Below are 22,657 nucleotides of genomic sequence, written 5' to 3'. Positions count from 1 at the left end.
TTAGAATATGGTGACATGCCAATGAGCTAATCAACTCAAAACACCTGCAAAGGTTTCCTGAGCCTTCAAAATGGTCTCTCAGTTTGGTTCACTAGGCTACACAATCATGGGGAAGACTGCTGATCTGACAGTTGTCCAGAAGACAATCATTGACACCCTTCACAAGGAGGGTAAGCCACAAACATTCATTGCCAAAGAAGCTGGCTGTTCACAGAGTGCTGTATCCAAGCATGTTAACAAAGTTGAGTGGAAGAAAAAAGTGTGGAAGAAAAAGATGCACAACCAACCGAGAGAACCGCAGCCTTATGAGGATTGTCAAACAAAATCGATTCAAGAATTTGGGTGAACTTCACAAGGAATGGACTGAGGTTGGGGTCAAGGCATCAAGAGCCACCACACACAGACGTGTCAAGGAATTTGGCTACAGTTGTCGTATTCCTCTTGTTAAGCCACTCCTGAACCACAGACAACGTCAGAGGCGTCTTACCTGGGCTAAGAAGAAGAAGAACTGGACTGTTGCCCAGTGTTCCAAAGTCCTCTTTTCAGATGAGAGCAAGTTTTGTATTTCATTTGGAAACCAAGGTCCTAGAGTCTGGAGGAAGGGTGGAGAAGCTCATAGCCCAAGTTGCTTGAAGTCCAGTGTTAAGTTTCCACAGTCTGTGATGATTTGAGGTGCAATGTCATCTGCTGGTGTTAGTCCATTGTGTTTTTTCAAAACCAAAGTCACTGCACCTGTTTACCAAGAAATTTTGGAGCACTTCCTTCAGCTGACCAGCTTTTTAAAGATGCTGATTTCATTTTCCAGCAGGATTTGGCACCTGCCCACACTGCCAAAAGCACCAAAAGTTGGTTAAATGACCATGGTGTTGGTGTGCTTGACTGGCCAGCAAACTCACCAGACCTGAACCCCATAGAGAATCTATGGGGTATTGTCAAGAGGAAAATGAGAAACAAGAGACCAAAAAATGCAGATGAGCTGAAGGCCACTGTCAAAGAAACTTGGGCTTCCATACCACCTCAGCAGTGCCACAAACTGATCACCTCCATGCCACGCCGAACTGAGGCAGTATTTAAAGCAAAAGGAGCCCCTACCAAGTATTGAGTACATATACAGTAAATTAACATACTTTCCAGAAGGCCAACAATTCACTAAAAATGTTTTTTTTTATTGGTCTTATGATGTATTCTAATTTTTTGAGATAGTGAATTGGTGGGTTTTTGTTAAATGTGAGCCAAAATCATCACAATTAAAAGAACCAAAGACTTAAACTACTTCAGTCTGTGTGCACTGAATTTATTTAATACACGAGTTTCACAATTTGAGTTGAATTACTGAAATAAATGTACTTTTCCACGACATTCTAATTTATTGAGATGCACCTGTAATCCTTTAAAGGAATAGTTCACCCAAAAATGAAAATTTGCTGATAATTTACTCACCCTCAGGCCATCCAAGATGAATATGACCTTCTTTCTTCATCAGAACAGGATTTAAGATTTTTAGGAAACTATCCCAGGTTTTATTCTTCATCCAATACAAGTGAATGGACACCAATTTTTGACAGTCCAAAAAGCATATTTAGACAGCATCAAAGTAATCCACACGACTCCAGTCGATTAAGTACTGTAATGTCTTCTGAAGTTAATAGATATGTTTGTGTGAAAAACAAATTGCTAATTAAAACGTTTTTAACTTTAAATTGGCGCTTCCGCCAGCCCTCTGTAGCTGTTTGAATTGACCTAACTCTCACATGAAGTATGTTCCTCTGTGGTAAACAGAGCGGAACTTCTGAATTCTTGCGTGAACATGCCAATGTGATGACATCATGCGTCAGCGACGTGAGGCATTGATTGTTTACAGGAAGCAATTTTTTAAAGTTAATAAAGTTTTAATTAGCTATTAGTTTTTCACACAATCAAATCGATTTCAAACCTGCCCATGTGGCAAAAACAATCATGCCACGGTCCAAATCACTGAGATCAAATTTTCTCCCCATTCTGATGGTTGATGTGAACATTAACTGAAGCTCCTGACCCGTATCTGCACTGCTGCCATATGATTGGCTGATTAGATAATCGCATGGATGATTGTTGGTGCCAGACAGGCTGGTATGAGTATTTCTGTAACTGCTGATCTCCTGGGATTTTCACACACAACAGTCTCTAGAATTTACTCAGAATGGTGCAAAAAACAAAAAACAGTTCTGCGGATGGAAATGCCTTGTTGATGGCCAGACTGGTTCGAACTGACAAAGTCTACAGCAGGGGTCGGCAACCTGTGGCACGCGTGCCAGTATTGGCATGCAGAGGGGTAATCACTGGCACGCCAGCAACGGCGAGAGAGGAGTAGACTAATTTATTTGAAATTCCGCACCTGCATTCCAGTTTGGATCTTGATGTAATCCTTCATCATGATCATGCAGAGTGTGTTCATCAGCTGAATGGGAGACTAAACAAAAAGTTAAAATATGATAAGACTGCAGTATACCCAATTGACTTGTGCAACGCGTGCAAGCCATTCGTGCATCACAAGCCGGCAGCGTGTCACTTTCGATTAATCGCGTTAGTTAAAATGCGCCCGCGTTGATTCAGTCAGGCTGCGCATATGACAGCCTACATTCCGTGTTTCATTTGTTTCTTTCAGAACAGCATGTGATGTAATAAGGAAAACACCACTATTAATCCTTGAGATTTCCAACCCAGCATACAGGTACACCCTCCTTAAACCATGGTCACCCTCAAGATTACATGAAACGATTAAAAGAGAAAACATAAACCCACATCATGGGGTTTATCTGAGTCTGAGATAAAAATCTGAGTCTATTCAAAATATAAATTAAACCTGGAAATAACGTTTTGGGATTTTGCGATTATTTGGTGCGATTCACCGATAAGGGCTAAATAGTTGATCGGTTTGTGATGCACGAATGGCTTGCACGAGTCTGTTGGGTATACTGCAGTCTCGTCACATTTTATCTTTTTGTTTAGCCTCCCATTCAAAACACGCTGTGTGATCATGAGGAAGGATTTCATCAAGATGTGCAAAACAAACTCACATAAATAAAATAACCTGCTCCTCTCTCTCGCTATTGCTTGTGTACTAGTGATTACCCCTCTGTGTGATTTTGAAAAATATACATACATAATTTAAGAAATATTTTTGATTCCATACAATTTCGTGATCAGTAATCAAATAAGCAAATTAGTGACATTAACTGTGTTAATCATTTTGTACAAAAGGACAGGTTTTCTTTCATTAAAGTACTTTCACAAGATGCTATGTGAAAATTCACATTCAGGATCATGATTATATCATAATCATTGGGTTTTGCACAAATTTTTCACTCAAACTGTTATGCTGATCATATAATTTGTAATGAAAAATAAACGATTAAATTAAAAAAATGCAAAATAGAAATATTTTCACAAGTGGACTCAAACTTCAATAATCACATAATTGCACATACATATACAGCTCTGGAAAAAATGAAGAGACCACTCCAAATGTTTGTTAAATATGCATCTCTACATGTATGGCAGCTATTCCATTCCAGTGTCTGTTGAATTCCTGCTTGAATCTTTGCTCCAGGAGTGGCATAAAGTCACCCAACAGCAATGTGAAAGCAGGCAAAGACGCATGAAAGCTGTGATCGAAAATCAGGGAAATTCCTCCAAATATTGATTTCTGATTTCTTATAACATTAGTATTGTGTTGATTAAAAATTAATATGAACTTGTTTTCTTTGCATTATTTGAGGTCTGAAAACACAGCATCTTTTTTGTTATTTGACCAGTTGTCATTTTCTGCAAATAAATGCTCTAAATGACAATATTTTTATTTGGAATTTGGGTGTGGTGAGAAGAATATCAGCATTTCTGATATGCTGATTGGTGCTGTTTTGGCGGCACGAGGGGGACCTACACAATATTAGGCAGGTGGTTTTAATGTTGTGGCTGATCAGTGTATACTGTATATTCTGTGTGTGTATATATATATATATATATATATATATATATATATATATATATATATATATACAAGGTTCGATGTGTTGCACATTTTGAGATGCTATTCTGCTCACTACAATTGTACAGAGGGGTGATCTGAGTTACTGTAGCTCTGTTGACATCTCTCAACAGTTACAGAAATACTCAAACCAGCCCGTCTGGCACCAACAATCATGCCATGGTTGAAATCACCGAGATCACATTTTTTCCCCCATCCTGATGGTTGATGTGAACATTAACTGAAGCTCCTGACCCGTATCTGCATGGTTTTATGCATTGCACTGCACTGCTGCCACACTATTGGCTGATTAGATAATCACATGAATTAGAAGGCATACAGGTGTTCCTAGTAAAGTGCTCAGTGAGTGTTTACTGTATATGTACTTAATCAAAAGTTGGTTACCAAGTAGACCACAGTGTCAGTAAAGATCATACCTGTAATGAAATTTGCGACATCATCTTCAATAAAAGTGGCAAAAAAGGCCAAATAACATATTCTGGCCACAAGGACCATTCAGTTTCTTTCAGCCAATGTACATGCTATAGCCTCCATGGATGTTCCTAAGACTAATGATTCATCTGTGCATATTAACCCCCACCAAGTCCTAAGGTTATGTTGATCAAATTACATGGCTGACACCTGCAATGATGCACTCTATCCAACTGGAATCTCATCACACAAATCAACAAGCTACTGTTTCAGCAACTCGCTGTGCTTCATATCAGACCAGGCCTGGGAAAAGGCTTTTATTTCTGTGCCGCAAGTGAAAAGGTGTTCTTCCTCTTCCAGGTTTCTGAATCGATGAGGAGGATCAGAGGCCATGATGAAGAGCAACCCAGCAGCAGGTGTGAGTATTTGCTGTGGGTGTTCTGCTTGTGCGTTCCATGTGTTGGGCTGCAGCTCAAAGGTCTTAAAGATGAGAGGTAGTAATAACACGAACCATTCCTCTGGGTGACATTGTGCTTTAATTAAAGAGCTTAAAGCAACACAGGGAGATGGATGAGCATGTGTGGGGTGTTCTTTACAGGTTGAATGGTTAAGAATTCCACTTTCATCTCTCCTTTGAAAATGTAAAGGCTTTAGAGGCCCACGGGTAAAAAACACATACCTATGTATAAATATGTTGCTGGAGGGAGAAGCAGCTTCAAATAAACAGGGAAGAGAGAGAAGATATCATGTGTTTAAGTAATCATTTGTAAAACCACTCACAAAGCAGACCCCAGACAATAAATAAACTCTAATATATATAGTTTGTTTATCTTCGGAGGTCTGTTCTTATTTGTTGGTTAGATATGGGTGGTAAAAAAAAAATAGGTGATAGTGATGTCCGATTCTTGAAAGAATCATTCTTTTGAGCCGGTTCACAACATCGAACTGAATCACACTTTAGTTCCATGTTGATGACGCAAGACGCACAGCAAGTAAATGTACTGGCTACGCAGCACGTCGAACTGTCTGACTCAAAAAGAACTGAATGAGCCAGAGGATTACCAAGGACTTGTCGTATTGAGATGGTAACGGCAGTAACCGCATAAAACATTTAGAAACCTACAGATATTTTTTCTTTTATAATTGAATTATTTACAAATATTTGCAAATGAAGGTCTTGAGACTTAAGTAGGTATTTTTGCATCTTACAAGTTACTAGACCGCTTATTGAACCAAAGAACCTGTTTGAAATGAAGGAATCAAACCTACAGGCAGAATATATATTGTGAAAAGGCTAATACATAGTAAATGGACATTTTTTTTAACTGTAATACAGTAAAGTGTATCGTGAGAGTAAAAGAGGCAGTCTACCCCAATCAGCAGTGGTTCATAGAGGCATAACAGGAGCAGACATGGTAGTCGCTGTAGTTGGGCATATGTGTGTGTTAAATCAAATTAAAACAGGTGCACTGAGGTGAGAATAATTACACTGACAGTGATAAAAAGATTAGACCTGAAATCAAGGCGAGATGCAGCTTCTCTGATGATTGCTTGGCTCGGTTCCTCGGTTTCAATATCCACCCTAACACATGAAGGCCTTCAAATCTGTGCAGGTCTTGGGAAATGTCTAAACCATACACACTTTAAAGGAGCAAGTATAATGTTATAAGCCTTGGACTTTCCAGTGAACTTTCCAACTTTTAACTTGTTATAACAAGAAACCCTTGTTGCTTAGCTCTCAGGCTTTTGTGCTTGCAACTTCTGACAAAACAGTAAAGCATGTCAAATAGCAGAATATAGATTATTTAGTATATTTCTTAAAGATTTCTTTGCATTGTATTCATAATCAGTTCACTTTTTTTTTTTTACATTGAAAACAATGACACCATGTAGGTTTTCTGTTATATATTGTCAAGGGAGTGTGTCCATTCTCTGCGAATGCGTATAATTATCCCACACTTACAAACATCAGACAAAGACCAAAGACACTGACACATCTAACTATCAGGAATACACCCGAGTAACCTGTTTGGGCTCGACCATTTAATTACGATGTGGTCATATTCTCTTTTATGTATGTTCATTGAATCTAGCCTTGGTCTACTGGTCTTAATAATAGTAAACTTTAAGTAATTGTAAACTGTTCATAAACTACAGTTGGTGCAGTACAGTAGATGTGACATCTCTGAACATGTTGGTTTGGTGTTGTTGGTTGATGTTTAGCAGGCTGTTTGAGGTTCTTTTATATATTTACTGGATCAAGCCTTTGTGGTGGAACAACCTGCCCCTCCCTCTCGTTATCATCGCCCCGCCTCTTAGGGCTGTCCTTCAGCCAGGCTCACAACAGGAGTGGGCTGGTGAGCAAGAATAGGTGCATAGTTAATAAGCCTCGTTTCCACAGTGGTGGATGAAGCACACCTGATGTGAATAATGTTTCAAAACCCCTGTCTTTAAAACGCAGAGAGCACCAATTCTCGGGGAGCCGTTGTCATGATAAATTGAGTCCGCCTGGTAAATCAAGTCCCCATGGGGGTAACCATTTGTAATGCCTGAGCAAAAACCTATCATGTTTCTGGAAGGCATGTCATTGAAGTCTAGGCTAACTGAAAAACACAAACAATGACACATTTTTAATTTCACACTCTATAACAAGGATTTCTACTCAGGCAGTGAATATAGTACCTATTGATAGGTTCCTCAGCAAGTGTAATTGCTGTGACGTCAGACCATCCGACTCATGATTCACCCGCTTACATGGTCCCTTTCATATCCAACCAAATCCTTTCAAACTTTAAAAAAGGCAGCAGGCACAGTGCTATTTTTACCAAGCCATTTGGGGTTTTGGGCGAGATGGTTTTAATTTTAGTGGTGGATAAAATCATTGAAGATGCCTGTTATGGCTGCTGTCCTCTCTATGCTCTGCTCTGGAGACTGATGGAATGGACCCATTCACATGTTCTCCCACTAGAGAGAGACATTCTGCTGAACTAATGTTGCTTGTTTTGTTGACTGGAATTTATGACATTGAAATGATGCTTATGTTCCAGTATGAAGCCTCATTAACCACCTAAAAAGGGTTGTCAACTTTATCTTATTTTGGACATAGAAATCTACAATATGTTTCATCATAATATACCTAATGATGAAATAAATTACATAGGAATTATGAAACATCCACAGCCTGTTTATTTCAATTATAAATTGATTTCACTTTTATACATAATTTCTTCAAAAAGAACAATAAAGATAGCAGCTCTGTTATAAGGTTAATAAAAATCTATCTATCTGTCTGTCTAGTCTGTCTGTCTGTCTGTCTTCATTGAGGATAATAAAAACAACAATTTTGCTGTTGAATCTGTCTGTCTATCTATCTATCTATCTATCTATCTATCTGACAGTCCCGTCTATCTGTGTGTCTGTCTGCCTGTCTCTCTTTCTGTCTGTCTGTCTCTGTCTGTCTCTCTGCCTGTCTATCTATCTGACTGTCTCTCTGCCTGTCTATCTATCTCTCTGATAGTCCTCCCGTCTGTCTGTCTGTCTTTCTAACTATCTGTCTGTCTGTCTTTTTTTCAAGGAGGATGGTAAAAATTGCAATTTTGCTGTAAGATAAATGAATAATCTGACTGTCTGTCTGTCTGTCTATCTATCTGACAGTCCTTCCGTCTGTCTGTTTGCCTGTCTCTCTGCTTGTCTATCTGCCTGTCTATCTATCTATCTATCTATCTATCTATCTGACAGTCCTTCCGTCTGTCTGTCTATCTTTCTGTCTGTCTTCAAGGAGGATGATTAAAAATAGCAATTTTGCTATTGCTCTTTTGTCTGTTTGTCTGTCTATCTATATATCCAACAGTCCTTCTGTCTGTCTGTCTATCTATCTATCTATCTAATGACAATGTCACATATTTCTGCATATAGTGGCAATACTTAAAAGGCTCAAAATGTTATTTTCTTAACACTGTGTGCACTTCCAAACAGCTATTAACATTTCTGTCCAATCCACAGTGCGCCACAGGTATATACCCCATGCTTGGGACAGGTTGAATCCATTGCCCCGATTTCCTGTCACATGATTTGAAATAGGATCCCTACTTTTTCTGCTATCTTCTGTGTGTCTGGGGGCAGCGCTGATCTGCTTAGAAGTTAAGACGCTCTTAACGCGGACGCTCCCCAGGTTTCCTTTCATTCAACTGCCCTCGCTGCGCCATCTCCAACCTGACTGTGCTCAAATCAGTTCACCTGCGAGAAGAGAGAAGCGAAGGCGTTCAGATCTCTTTATTCCACAGAAGTGCGATGGATTCTTGGAGAATCGCTGCTTTGCTCCTCGCTAGCTGGCTTACGGCGGCAACTTCTAACCAGTTCGATACGGGTTAGTTTTACAACTTTTATGACTTGTAACTGTGTGTATGTTAATGGCTCTTTTATGACTTGATTGTTGCATTATTGCATCGCACAGTCACGCGTGTTACATCGTAGCGCATCGCGATCACCGCGCAATGAGACATTCGCGAGATGAGCATCGATCGGCTTGCCGTGCGTTCTGTCATCTTTTCTGTCCCGTTTTTTGTTTATTGATCACACAATCCATTTTGCACTAAATAATTACAAGAAGAAAAAAAAAATCTGATTTTAAGCTTCACTGCAGTTTTCTGATTCCAAAATGATAACGCGTTGTTTCCCACATCGCCGTGTTTGTATGACTTACAATTTTACAGGACAGGTAGGCTTACATATTCCTTTACAAAAATGTTATAGGCGTTTTAATTGACTTTATTTGATAGTGGTGCTTGGTTAATATAACTACCACATTTGTTCTTTGTTTTTTTAATAACAGTAACTCAAACTATGTAGGCTATTTTGGCGGAAACTATTGTAATTATTTGTGAACGATCGCTTAGGGTCTTCCTTTACTAATTATATCGTTTTTGCAACATTGGTATAACGTAAAAAAGCTCCAGCTACCTCTTTCTGACAGATTTACTCTGCCATTGATGCTCAATATTGGGTGTTTTTTGGTTTTTCTCTAAAACAACGAGAAGTGCTTCATCTTGTTATTTATGGGCAACTCATGATCTGTTCATCAGATACACGGTAGTAGAAAGCTAAACAATAGATAATGTTCATGGAGAAACCACAAATCTGGTAACGTTTTATATGCAGAATTTCACGCATCTCTGTCCCCGCTGTGAACTTGAAACGTTTTATTGTGTCACACATCCTATATCTTCAGCTTCGGACAAACACCATTAGTGAAGCTTTCAGCTACACATAATGAACCGTATTACGTCTTTAAACGAAACCCTACCCAAAGCAATGTTCATTGAATTTATTAATAACGACCAGATGACGGAAAGTTCTCCCCATCTACTACACTGCTTGCAACGCGACGCAACTATCTAGAACGCTTCCAGCTGCAAGCGAGCGCGACGCGTCTTTTAGAGTTCCAGATGGAATCCTGACGCCGCCACCCAGTCGACCAATCAAAGGCTTTGTTTATGCGAGTGGCGGGACGCGAAGCCACAGAACTAAACGCGTTCATTAACAACGAAGCTATGTACTGCAAGTGCTCGCGTTGCGTTTAATGGGAGCGTTCTAGTTTGTGCAAACAGTGTAAGCTGTAATCTGTGTTGTTTCAAGTCTCAAAATCAAATCCCCCATGCTCTCTTTTACATTTTTTGTGTGTGTCTTAATTACAGCCTTTGATTCAAATGAGAGGTTAAAGTATCTGGGCGATGCGTAAGCACTGCTACACTGCCATCTGTACCTATGTATTAATAATGTATTTAAAGTTGCTTTCCACGAGGATTTTTATAATAATAACTCAGGCTTTTGATTGGCATCCTGACTTACGTGTTTTTTTTTTTGTTTGTTTTTATTTATTTATTTTTTACATTTGAAAACAGTTATTCTATCTATCTATCTGTCTATCTGTCTGTCTGTCTGTCTGTCTGTCTGTCTGTCTGTCTGTCCGTCCGTCCGTCCGTCCGTCCGTCCGTCGGTCCGTCCGTCCGTCCGTCCATCCGTCTGTCTGTTTATCTATCTATATTCAGATTCAGTTAGCTTTTTTCCATCTATCTATCTATCTGTCTATCTATCTATCTATCTATCTATCTATCTATCTATCTGTCTATCTATCTGTCTATCTATCTGTCTGTCTGTCTGTCTGTCTGTATATATACATACATACACTACCGGCCAAAAGTTTTGAAACACTTATTCTTTAGTATAATTTTTTTTCTTCACATTTTAGAATAATAGTAAAGTCATCAAAACTATGGAATAACATAAATGGAACTATGGGAATTATGTTGTGACTAAACAAAATCCAAAATAAATTAAAACTGTGTTATATTTTAGCATCTTCAAAGTAGTCACCCTTTGCCTAGAATTTGCAGACATGAACTCTTGACATTTTCTCAACCAACTTGATGTATCACCCTGGGATGCTTTTTAAACAGTATTGAAGGAGTTCCCATCTATGTTGGGCACTTATTGGCTGCTTTTCATTATTATTTGGTCCAAGTCATCAATTTAAAAAACTTTGTAATGATATAAATTAATATGGTGGCACAATTATATTTTTGGCTACAAAACTAATTTCATATATATATATATTCAGATTCAAGTAGCTTTTTTTCCATCCATCTATCTATCCAATCTGTCTATGTCTGTTTTTCTATGTCTGACTGTATATACATTTATCCATCTATCTACGTATCTATCTAGACCAAGCAAGAGTTTTCCTCTGGATATTATACACTTTACCCCATATTTATTAATATTTCCGCTTGCAGGATATGTTGAATTGCATGTAATAGTGTACTGTATGTTGCTCTATTGATACCAGCTGTTTTTTTTTATAGAATAAATACACTTAATAGCTTACAAAAAGCTACAAAAATCATTTGTAAGACCCCCTACATCTCTTGCTCTCTCATTCTCAACTTCAGTTATATTTTTCTGCAAATCTGTTATTGATATCTGTTGAGTGAAAAGGCACTTGTTGATCTTGTTTGTGTCTGATGAGATGTGTGAATTGAATTGTGTGAATGATGAAACATGTGCAGACTCATTTTGCAGGATAAATGACTGTCAGAGATGTTTGAGAGAGAGCATGCTTGGCATCTCTAATTTTTCATTAACTGCGAGAAAAGCATCATTATTGCTGTCCTCAGAAAGGGTGACTTATTTATTTCTTGGTGACTTTATATTTTTTACTCATAATGCTTCCCCTCCTTTTGCTTTTAAACATCTTTAAAGGATGTCACCTTAAAACAATCATGTAAACTGGGTTTGGGTTTAGTTGATAGAGCTGGTATGTTTAAGTTAGCTGGAATGTTGTTGCCAGGTGGTTGCCAGAAAGCACTAGAAGGACCCGTTTATGGTGTCATTTTCATGTCTGTTGAAGATTCCATTGCAGATGGCAAGACAGATGTGTTATTATTTTCTCCCCACATTTTTGCAGTTACTTGTGGACTTGGTGATACTTGTTTTGCTGTGTTTTTCTATCAAAACAGAATGTGCTGATTGTAAAAATGAATGGAATGGTTATGGCTAAAGGGCAAACCGAAGACTTCAAAGCGTCAGTAATTTTGCTTAAGTTATTAAATCCATATCATGCCTCGCCTGTCATGACAATTTCGTTTTTCATCTTTTTTAAAAGGCGAAGCAAGCACCATATGGCTTATAGGTCCTGAGCAAACGCAAGAAAATGAACGTGAAGTTATCCAAAATGAGATCTCTGATCATAATCAGCACTTAATGTTTAAAGTTGTTTTTTGTTCCTAAGTGTGTGTGATCGCTTACATCAGCATTTACAGTAATCTACAGAGACTTAAATGACCTTTTGCCACAGTTCAATAATTCTCTTGGATTCCCATCTATTTTGAAGATGTAGATGAAATGCCTGGGATTTTCAGAACGCAACCTCTCAGATGTTTCCTAATTTCCTCGGTTTGGCTGTTATGTTTCTTGGCAAAGATCTAGTATCATTTGATACTAAAAAATTGGTTTATATTTCTTAGAGGTTTTTACATATTATATTCCTGCGCCATGCATCATTGTATTAGAGGATGGAGAATTCTGATGCCCTGAAAGTGTTAAGATTCATTTGTTGCCAGATTTCCCCAGAGTCTGTTTGACATACCAGAGCTTCATCAGTTCTGGGATCATTTACCCCCTTTTCGCCTGCTGTTCGGTGGTTTGCCATTGCTGGCTACCTCTTCTTCTCTGTCTTTATTCGCCTCAATGTCTTTGTATCTCTCTCTTTTCTCCTCCTTTTTTCCATGGCAGTGAGTTTTAGAGAGCAGCGCCTGCACTTTGACATGTGTCTCTTCACTCAAAGCGTCTCTGAGAGTGAAGTATGGGCCGGGAGGGAAACAGTACCCAGGTGGTCGGAAATGTGGGCAAGGGAAGCATCTTTATTACCTTTCTCTACCCCTTTACAACTTCCTCTTTTTTACTTGTTCTCAATGTAGCACATACTTGTTTGCGAAGTACTGGGCTGAGTTCATTCTGTACTGAGTTTATGACCATACAGTACCTATTTTTCTTTAGACTTTAAATAGGGATGATTTATTTTGGATGGATTACAGTTTATTTTGCCCTTTTGATTGTCCTTGTACCGTTCAACTGCAAAAATGCTGCTGAGAGCATTTTGAAGCTTTGACCAGTTTTTCTTGCGAAACATGCTTGTCTTGGCATGTTTACATTAATGTTTGTGTGAGTGTGTAAGCCTTTGTGAATGCATGTATAGTTCTGTAAACCAGCATCAAAAGTTACCTTCTCATCCTAGAGGAAAATGTTATTGCTCCAACCTGGTCTCATAGAAACATGGTACCATAACTACATTTTTGCAAAATGATTTTTATGTGGCTGGTAATACATATTGCGTCCCTGGTGAAATGAACACTAGAGGTGCTAAAACAACAATTACTTTTATTCCCTTTCACATAAATAAAGAGTAAAACTGCATATTATCAGTTTATAAGGGCTAACTTTTCTGCCTATTCCACACACAATGCTATCTTATGGCATCTAAAAAAATATGACTTGTAAGGCAGAGCGGTTTAATGTTTAAATGACATAACTAACTACATTTATAAGCTTGTTCAACTGTGATCATGTTGAGCATTAGCTCAACTGATAGCACCTTGTTCTTGCGATTCAAAGGACTACAAGTCAACACATGAGCCGAAAGGGTCATAGACGCATCACAAAATGGCATGGCTGCTTCGGTAATTGTGCTTTCCATGTAACACTTTGCTTTTATGACACTATCGGTTTGGATTATATTTAAGGTTTAGGGTAGGGAGGTAGGTTTTGTTGATTTAAAACTTGCTAGAGCTTTAACTGTAACAACCTTATTTGTTTGGAAGAAAATTTAACTAGCCTTATGCGTCACTGAGTGGACATTTCACATCGGAACCGCCGCAATGCTTGTTATAAACAATGCCATATCATTTTGCCAAAATGTCACCACAGTCACATAATTTTCATAAGATTATGCTCTGCTTTCTTAGAGGTTGCTCTTTAACAGATAATAAGACTAAATGGCATTCTAAGTTATGCTTCATTTGAATATCAACTTATTTTCAGATGTTTCTCCTAAGATTCCTTAACCTTCTGAGACCTGATTCCTTTTTACTGAGAAAAAAAACTTGCTCTTTTTCTAGAGCAAATGGCAGCATATGTGGACAGCAGAACAAAGTTGTGAAATTTTAAATAATAACAAGCTATAAAAAGTTAGATTTGTTTTGTTTAAATCAAGTTGTTTATTATGTTTTCAGGAGTGTTGGTTATTCATGTTTTCGAGACGTTACAGACATCAGAAATTAGCATAATTCAATTTGATTCAAAGTAATTGCCAGCATCATCCAATTACTGTCAACCATGTTAAAATAAAATTCTACATGATAAATTCAGAATCTATGTACTGATTACCATTGTCCCATGTCTGCCAAACTTGTTGAGTGGTCCAAACATCATCTGCAGCCTGAAACTGAACTTTTGATAGGAAGTTTGTATCGAAATCACTTAGCTGCATAGAGAGCTATCGGATGCTCCCTTGCTCTGTATTTAGTGAATGACTTAAGCTCCAGTGTGCTGTCTGTCTGCACTAGTCTCAGAACAGTTCGAAATGCATCTTATTTTCATCCTAACTCCATATAAAGCCTCTGAAAGCAAAAAAATTTCAGTTTTAGGATGAACACATTGATTGTCAATGTGATAATTCACAGAACATATGGGATTTCTAAGGAAAAAATGCACTGAAGTACACATTAATATACATTGTGTTTAGCAGTGTGGCGTGTCACGACAAATTGGGCAAATGTAAAAAATGGCATATCGGATGAAACTAGAGACTCTATTCTTTAGACTCAAACAGGTTTCAATGCAAAAACGTAATTCTTACCAGATGTAGTTTTGTTGGCATTTCACCCAGAGACAAACTTCGCTGTGGTTAGCACCATGTTGTTTTGTCACATGACTCCGTGCTTTGAACCCTTTACTGACCGAACAGAATCTCCTGAACTGAGATCAGTCGGTTTAAATGAATTGAAATTATGCGTTGTGTATAGCGAGGCCAAAATGCAACGTCCACGTGTAACGGTAGCCAGCTGGTAGGTAGCTGTGCAGTATGTAAACCTCACACCGGTCTAGCAGGACCGGTTGCAGTGGTGCCGTGACCCGGATGGGAGTGAGGTTTAGGGGGGTGAGTGTAACAGGAGCCAGCTGGTAGGTAGCTGTGCAGTATGTAAATCTCACTCCCCTGACCTCAACAGGCGCACTAGCGACTGACGCTAGAGGCTGTAGCCTTTAGCCTCCTCGTTAGCGCACCTGCCTGAGACACTGGTTCAAATCCCTTTCGGAGCGGGTCGAGCAGGACCGGTTGCACATGCATGCTAAGAAGCAATTGAGACATACAGTTAGAATATAAAGTGTCAAGTTAATATTGATAGTGTATCTCACAAAATTAGGCAAAGGAAGCATTTTATGAAAAATATTCAAGTTCATACTGACTTTGATTTTTAACTTTTTTATTATTAGACAATCTGAGCATAGTTCAAATCATAATTGTTGAGATCTTCTCTGAAACTCAAAGGAGATACATGTGAGACTACTATCTTTTTCTTGGGAGCAAATGTCTCAATATGTTTCAGTTAAATCTCACTGCTGTCTAGGAGGAAAAGTTGAGCTATTAAAGATATCTCATTTGTGATTTTCTCTCCTTTGAATGTTTTAAAGGTTCAAAATTCAGTGAATTAACTTTAACCCTCAGAGACCCAGTGTAGCACAATTGCAATGTTGGTTTAAAGCAATTAAATAATACCTATTTTTTTATTAAACATGGTAAAAAATAAAAATAAAAATACACAACGGGAGCTTACAATCTGAACTGTATCACAACAGTTTTGCTGGGGGGAAATGTATGTTGAATGTTACTTCTTGCTAAAACCACACAGTATTCACCCCAACCTAAAGTTATCAAGATTTCCAATTTACTGCCATTATTTTCTAAAATCACACAAAATTCACCCCCTCCAAAATGTATGCTTTCTAAAAACTCTTTTAAGATTGAAATAAATAAAATAAAATACATAATCAATGTCAATGCTTGGGCCTTTTGAGGATTAAAGCTGATTTGCATCTTATCCCAGCTGAGCTTGGTTATTCAAGTATTGCCATTAACACATGAGGTTTAGTCAGCTTGTTTTCTGCTATAGAAACAGAGTCAGAGGCATGGATTGATAGAGCTGACCACAAGCCCTGTCTCTGTCCAGAGGAGCAGCGTGGTCAGTATTCTGTTTCACCCTTGGTTACAGAGGCATCTTTGTGTTCCATGTTTCTCAGTGGTTGGTTCTGGATTGGATCAGCTGGGTGGGTAATTACAGCCTGTTGTGTGTAAATGTGAGGATATGCTGGCAGGAAATGGGTGGAAGGATTTCTGGGAAATGTAGGGACCTAAGGAATGCCCACTGAAATGACAGGCTCTGATGTGGGTAGTTTTGTTGCTAAATTAGATGAAGGACTCCCCGCTAACCACTGCTGCACCACAGATACAGATACAGATATATTAGGTATATGTGTGAGTGAACACATGTTTAGGTGGTTTGGTATTATAAGGGTCCTTGCATTTTTAAAATCAAAACTTTTTTTAAAGGAACAGTTCACTCAAAAATGAAAATTCTGTCGCTAGGTTAGGGTCTCATGATGTTTGGTCCATGTTATTGATGTAGTTGCCATATTTTATTTCAGTGCTTTATTAATGATTCAGTTCGATTTGAGAGTGAATAACGAACAAAATTTAATTCTGTTCATATTGAATGGCGCTGCGGATGGTTGCCTCGGTATGGAGCTCCTCAGTTCTTTTGTTGTTTTTGTTTGTTTTTCCTGTGTTTAGTAATCTTTTTCCAGTCAGTTTTAACAGAGATGAACTGCTGAACATTCGACAGCATGTACCATACAGTCTTTTCCCAGTTTTCAAATATTCAGACGTTTTGCTAAACATTTTAGTTGGAGGCGCAGCTCTGCTGTTCAAGAGATGCAGGCGAGGGAGACGAGCCGGTGTGCTGGTCAAACTCCGTTGGCATGGATTTCGAACAGCACTGCCGAGTATTCACTTAGCGAATCTCCGCTCTTTTCCTAACAAAACGGACAAACTACATCTCCTCACCCGCACAAACAAGGACTTTTCAACCTCTGCTGCCTTGTGCTTCACAGAAACCTGGCTGAGTGAAGCCATTCCGGACAGCGCGTTACATTTGCCGGGCTTTCAGCTGTTCAGAGGGGATCACATCGCGGAGTTAACGGGGAAAACGAGGCGGTGGAACATGCTTGTATATCAATGAAAGTTGGTGTACAGATGTAACAACGTTAAAGAGGATGTGCTGTCCTAATTTGGAAGTGCTCTTTAGTAACTGTAAGCCTTTCTACTCGCCGTGGGAGTTTTCCTCGTTTATTCTGGTGAGTGTGTATATCGTACCAAACGCGTGTTTGAACACAGCGCTGCAACAGCTGGCTGATCAAATCACAGACATGGAACAACAATACCCGGACTCAGTTATTATTATTCTTGGGGATTTTAACAAAGCAAATCTCACACGTGAACTGCCCAAATACTAACAGCACATCACATGCCCCATCAGAGCCAGGAACATACTGGATCATTGTTACACAACAATAAAGGATGCATATCGCTCTGTCCCTAGAGCAACTTTGGGACTCTCTGATCACTGTCTGGTTCATCTTCTTCCAACCTACAGGCAGAAATTAAAATCAACCAAGCCAGTAGTAAGGACTGTAAAGAGCAGAGCGGGAACTACAAGCCTGCTTCGATTGCACGGATTGGAGTGTTTTTGAGGCTGCAGCCACAGACCTGGACGAGCTCAAAGATACTGTTACATCATATATCAGTTTCTGTGAGGATATGTGCATTCCTACTAGGACTTATTTAAAGTTCAACAATGACAAACCATGGTTTACAGCAGAGCTCAGGCAGCTTCGTCAGGCCAAAGAGGATGCTTACAGGGGTGGGGATAAAGTCTTGTACAATCAGGCCAGGAACACACTGAACAGGGAAATCAGAGTGGCTAAAAGAAGATACTCTGAGAAGCTGAAAAACAAGTTTTCAGTTAATGACCCTGCATCAGTGTGGAGTGGCATGAAACAACTCACAAATTACAGGACTCCTACCCCCAACCCTGTAGGGAACCAACAACTGGCTGACGACCTGAATGTGTTCTACTGCAGATTTGAAAGGCCCAATCTCACACCCCACACCCACTCTGACCTTCATTTCACACAAACACCAACACCTCCTGCAACTCCCCTCCAACCCCTCCTGCTACTCAACCTGCACTTAAGATCTGTGAAGATGATGTGAGCTGCGTCTTTCGGAAACAAAAGACGAGGAAGGCTTCAGGCCCAGATGGCGTCTCACCAGCGTGTCTTCGATCCTGTGCTAACCAGCTGGCCCCTATCTTCACACAGATCTTCAATAGATCACTGGAGCAGTGTGAAGTTCCATGCTGCTTCAAATGCTCAATCATTATTCCTGTCCCAAAGAAACCAAAAATCACAGGACTTAATGACTACAGACCTGTCGCCCTGACGTCTGTGGTCATGAAATCATTTGAGAGACTGGTGTTGGCCCACCTGAAGAACATCACTGGACCCTTTCTAGATCCCCTTCAATTTGCTTATCGAGCAAACAGGTCTGTGGATGATGCAGTCAACATAGGATTGCATCATATCCTGCAACATCTGGACAGACCAGGGATATTTGCAAGGATCCTTTTTGTGGACTTCAGTTCGGCTTTCAACACCATCATCCCAGTTATACTCCAGAATAAATTACACCAACTCTCTGTTCCCATGTCTATCTGTCAGTGGATTACCAGCTTTCTGACGGACAGGCAGCAACTTGTGAGACAGGGGAAACTCACTTCTAGCACCTGTACAATCAGCACTGGTGCCCCCCAGGGATGTGTGCTCTCCCCACTACTCTTCTCCCTCTACACCAATGACTGCATCGCCAAGGACCCCTCTGTCAAGCTCCTGAAGTTTGCCGACGACACCACTGTCATCGGCCTCATCCGAGATGACGATGAGTCTGCATACAAAAGAGAGGTTGAACAGCTGGCTGTCTGATGCAGTCAAAACAACCTTGAGCTGAACACGCTCAAAACGGTGGAGATCATTGTGGAATTTAGGAGAAACACCCCACCACTGACCCCCCCTCACCGTTCTAAACAGCACTGTGGCAGCAGTGGAGTCATTCAGGTTCCTGGGCACTACAATCTCACAGGACCTGAAGTGGGAGACCCACATTGACTCCATTGTGAAAAAGGCCCAGCAGAGGTTGTACTTCCTTTGCCAGCTGAGGAAATTCAACCTGCCACAGGCGCTGCTGATACAGTTTTACTGAGCAGTCACTCAGTCTGTCCTCTGCACTTCAATAACTGTCTGTTTTGGTTCAGCTACGAAATCAGACATCAGAAGACTACAAAGGACAGTTCGGACTGCTGAGAGGATTATTGGTTGCCCCCTGCCCCCCCTTCAAGAACTGTACACTTCCAGAGTGAGGAAAAAGTCTGGAAAAATCACTCTGGACCCCACTCACCCTGCCCACTACCTTTTTGAACTGTTGCCTTCTGGCCGACGATTCAGAGCTCTGTGCACCAGAACCGTCAGGCACAGGAACAGTTTTTTCCCTCAGGCTATCCATCTCATGAACAGTTAAATTGCCCCATTGAGCAATAACTATGTGCAATACACCGTTTAGTCTTTCTTATATTTATCCAACACATCCAACCTCTTCTGCCATTTCATTCCTCTGAAAAAAAAACAAAAAACATTTGCACTGTACATAACAGATTTGTATTTGCACTGTACATAACAGATTGTATTAGATTTGCACTACCCATGTGTATGTGTGTATGTATGTATGTATGTGTGTGTCTGTACGTATGTGTAAAATGAGTTTTATTTTTATTATTATCTCTGTCTTGCTGCTGTTTTTGTATTGTTTTTGTATTGTTGTACACTGGAAACTCCTTTCACCTAGACAAATTCCTTGTATGTGTAAGCATATTTGGCAATAAAGCTGATTCTGATTCTGATTCTGATATAGCACACATTGATTGTATCACTTCAGATGTCTTGTATTATAGTGCATAGGTCATATCGATTACTTATAGGGTGGTTTTATTGGTTTAGGTTTTAAGTACCTCAACTCATAAAGCTCAAATACATCAAGAACAACAGATTTATTATAAAATAAGATTTACCTTATTATTACATTTAGTAGTGTAAAGAAGTAGTTTTAGATTTAAGATGGAATGTGGCTGTACACAAGAGATTTATGGCCGTCATGTGTGCTGCATTCTCTGTTGTTTGATGTTAGACTCTGTGTCAAAGGTCATAGTTAAGGGATAAGGATAGTTAGGTGCTCTCGTTTTGTACCTGCTGCTTGCTTAAACCTTCTCAAAAATGTTCTCCCCTATAGTGAAGACTACAAATCTTTCCTTTTAAAAGATGCTGAAATGTGCTGTTGAAAAGATAATTCACCCCAAAATGAAAATTCAGTTTTTAATTAGTGCTATCCCTTGTGTTAATTACTTGACCACCACCTATGTAGTTAGTTTGAATCATCAGGTCACCCAGATCCTATTTTACATTCAAATGCAATTTATGTTTAGGGAAAAAGGCAACACTGGTCTCAAATCAGCATTTCTTTTATTTCTCTATGCTCTCTACACAGCAGTTCTGGTGTTTTGATATAGCTTTATCTGACACTGTTATTTTCTCAGAAGTATCCAAAGGTCAGTGAAAGGGGAGAGAGACAGACAGTGGGAGAGAGATTGAGATCTGCTTCTTAACCACCATCATGGTATTCAAACATGCTGTGATACCTAGTTAAAAAAATTATCCATATTTATAAACATGAATTTGGATGGTGCTTTTGTAAAGTTGGCGAGCGAGAGAATACCTCAGAGTCCTTCCATGGTCATTTATTTTGGCTCAGGATATAACAGCCCATGCCATCCACTCACCAACTTCCTGTTGACCTCTGAATGATGTCCTGTAGGGTCCATTATACAGGTTAAAAGGTCAGCTATATCCTCCTGTCAGGATGGTCAACTAGTCATCAAACAACTAAATAAGTGATGTCAACAGGTGAGTTTATCTAGATTTTTTTTTCTTGTTTTTAGCTTTAAGTATTATTTAGTGGTGGGATTTTAAGGGGATGAATTTAGAGAACCAAACTTTTAGGGTTTTAGCGTAACAACAGTGTGCTGTGCTTCAGTATGCTAACAGTAGTGACCACGTTTACATGCACTTAAGAAAACGGTTTATTCCTGGGTTTTTTGCAGTAAGCAGCGTTCTGAAACATGTAAATTTCCATACACCATTTAAGGGATTAAGAAAAATCTGTTTAACACACCCAGGTTTCTCCCGGAAAACACGGCTTATGTGGTTGTGTAAACTTTTAAGCGACATTCTAACAGGTTTTGAGGAGTGCACATGTGCATGAACAGACCGGATAACAACACCATAGGATTGAGCAGAGTATGTGTGCGGAGCGAAGAGTGTAGTGACATGATTTTGCCTTGAGTGAGGAGCGGAGTTTTTGAAAGTCAGAGCGTTGTTGATTTCTTCCACTCCAAGAGCGCTCAACTTACACTCCATCATGAACAAAACACATTCCACTAAATATCAGCAAGAATTCACATGTAAAGCACAGATTTAAACACCATTAACCTGACATGAGCCCGACGGGATCCGTCAAACCATTGGGTTTCAGGCTGTGTTTGCATCAGATTTTCAAATATAAGGCGAGTCAGTGGCTGTTCACACATGTTTTGCGTGCATCTGCGCTGTTTTTTCTATACTGTAAACATGCGCTGGACAGTCATCTTTCATCGTTGTGCTGCATCTTGCTGTTTTTTGTTTCCTTCAGTGTCTTGTGCAGTACTGCTGCATGACACAACAGTGTCAAGTTAAAAAGAACTTCAGTAGTTATAAATGCATCTCGAGACACCTGTGTTCTGTTTCAGTTATTCTGCTGCATTCTGAAGAAGTACATAATGGAGAGCAGACTTCATGTGACTGTTACACTGTTAAACAAGATTCCAGGTTGTTTTTCAAAGTTTCAGTGCTTGATAAATGATAACTTTCCTCTTTTGCTCTTACATGCATACTTATACACTATTAAACCGCAGCAGTATAACTCCATGCACATGACAATACTGGAGTTCGCTGCCTCGCAGAAAAGTGAACCTCACCGGGCAGAGCTCACATATAGGCAGCGACCATTTGATTATATTTGTTTGACTTTAATATTAGTAATTTTATGTATTGTATTGTGCTATGTAGGCTGATTGCACTGTGCACTTTATTCACTGCTATTACGAGTAGTCTTTGACACATATCCACTGCAATAAATATTCTTTATTCCCATGTCCCGATGACCTAACCACGCGGTTAACCTAATATTAAAAATGGTAACCGAGCACATCCCTATTTAAAACATACTGAAATTATAAAAATTATATTTTATTTGTCATGGAGCAAACACAGAGCGGGGTTTCTTCTATCAGGGAGCATGGAGCGAGTGAGGATCGGGAAACAGACAGCCTGGAGTGGAGCTGGAGTGGAGAGATTATACAATGCTTTGTGCACGGAGGGGAAATTGTTGCCACTCCACTCCACTCACAT

General features: G+C 39.5%; 1 protein-coding gene across 2 annotated transcripts in view; it reads left to right on the top strand.

Moving 5' to 3' along the window:
- Window positions 1–8,577: 8,577 nt before the first annotated feature.
- The window catches only part of LOC127425400 (kremen protein 1-like), a 116,893-nt gene continuing 102,813 nt past the window's right edge, over window positions 8,578–22,657 (top strand). For both annotated transcript variants that reach the window (XM_051671400.1, XM_051671391.1), the window contains exon 1: window positions 8,578–8,804. In XM_051671400.1, coding sequence (XP_051527360.1) covers window positions 8,729–8,804 — 76 coding nt within the window. In that variant the 5' untranslated portion in view covers window positions 8,578–8,728. The remainder of the gene's footprint in view (window positions 8,805–22,657) is intronic.

Source organism: Myxocyprinus asiaticus, chromosome 3, assembly GCF_019703515.2.
Source record: "Myxocyprinus asiaticus isolate MX2 ecotype Aquarium Trade chromosome 3, UBuf_Myxa_2, whole genome shotgun sequence".
NCBI classification, from domain to species: domain Eukaryota; kingdom Metazoa; phylum Chordata; class Actinopteri; order Cypriniformes; family Catostomidae; genus Myxocyprinus; species Myxocyprinus asiaticus.
This window is presented reverse-complemented; position numbering and strand designations above follow the sequence as displayed.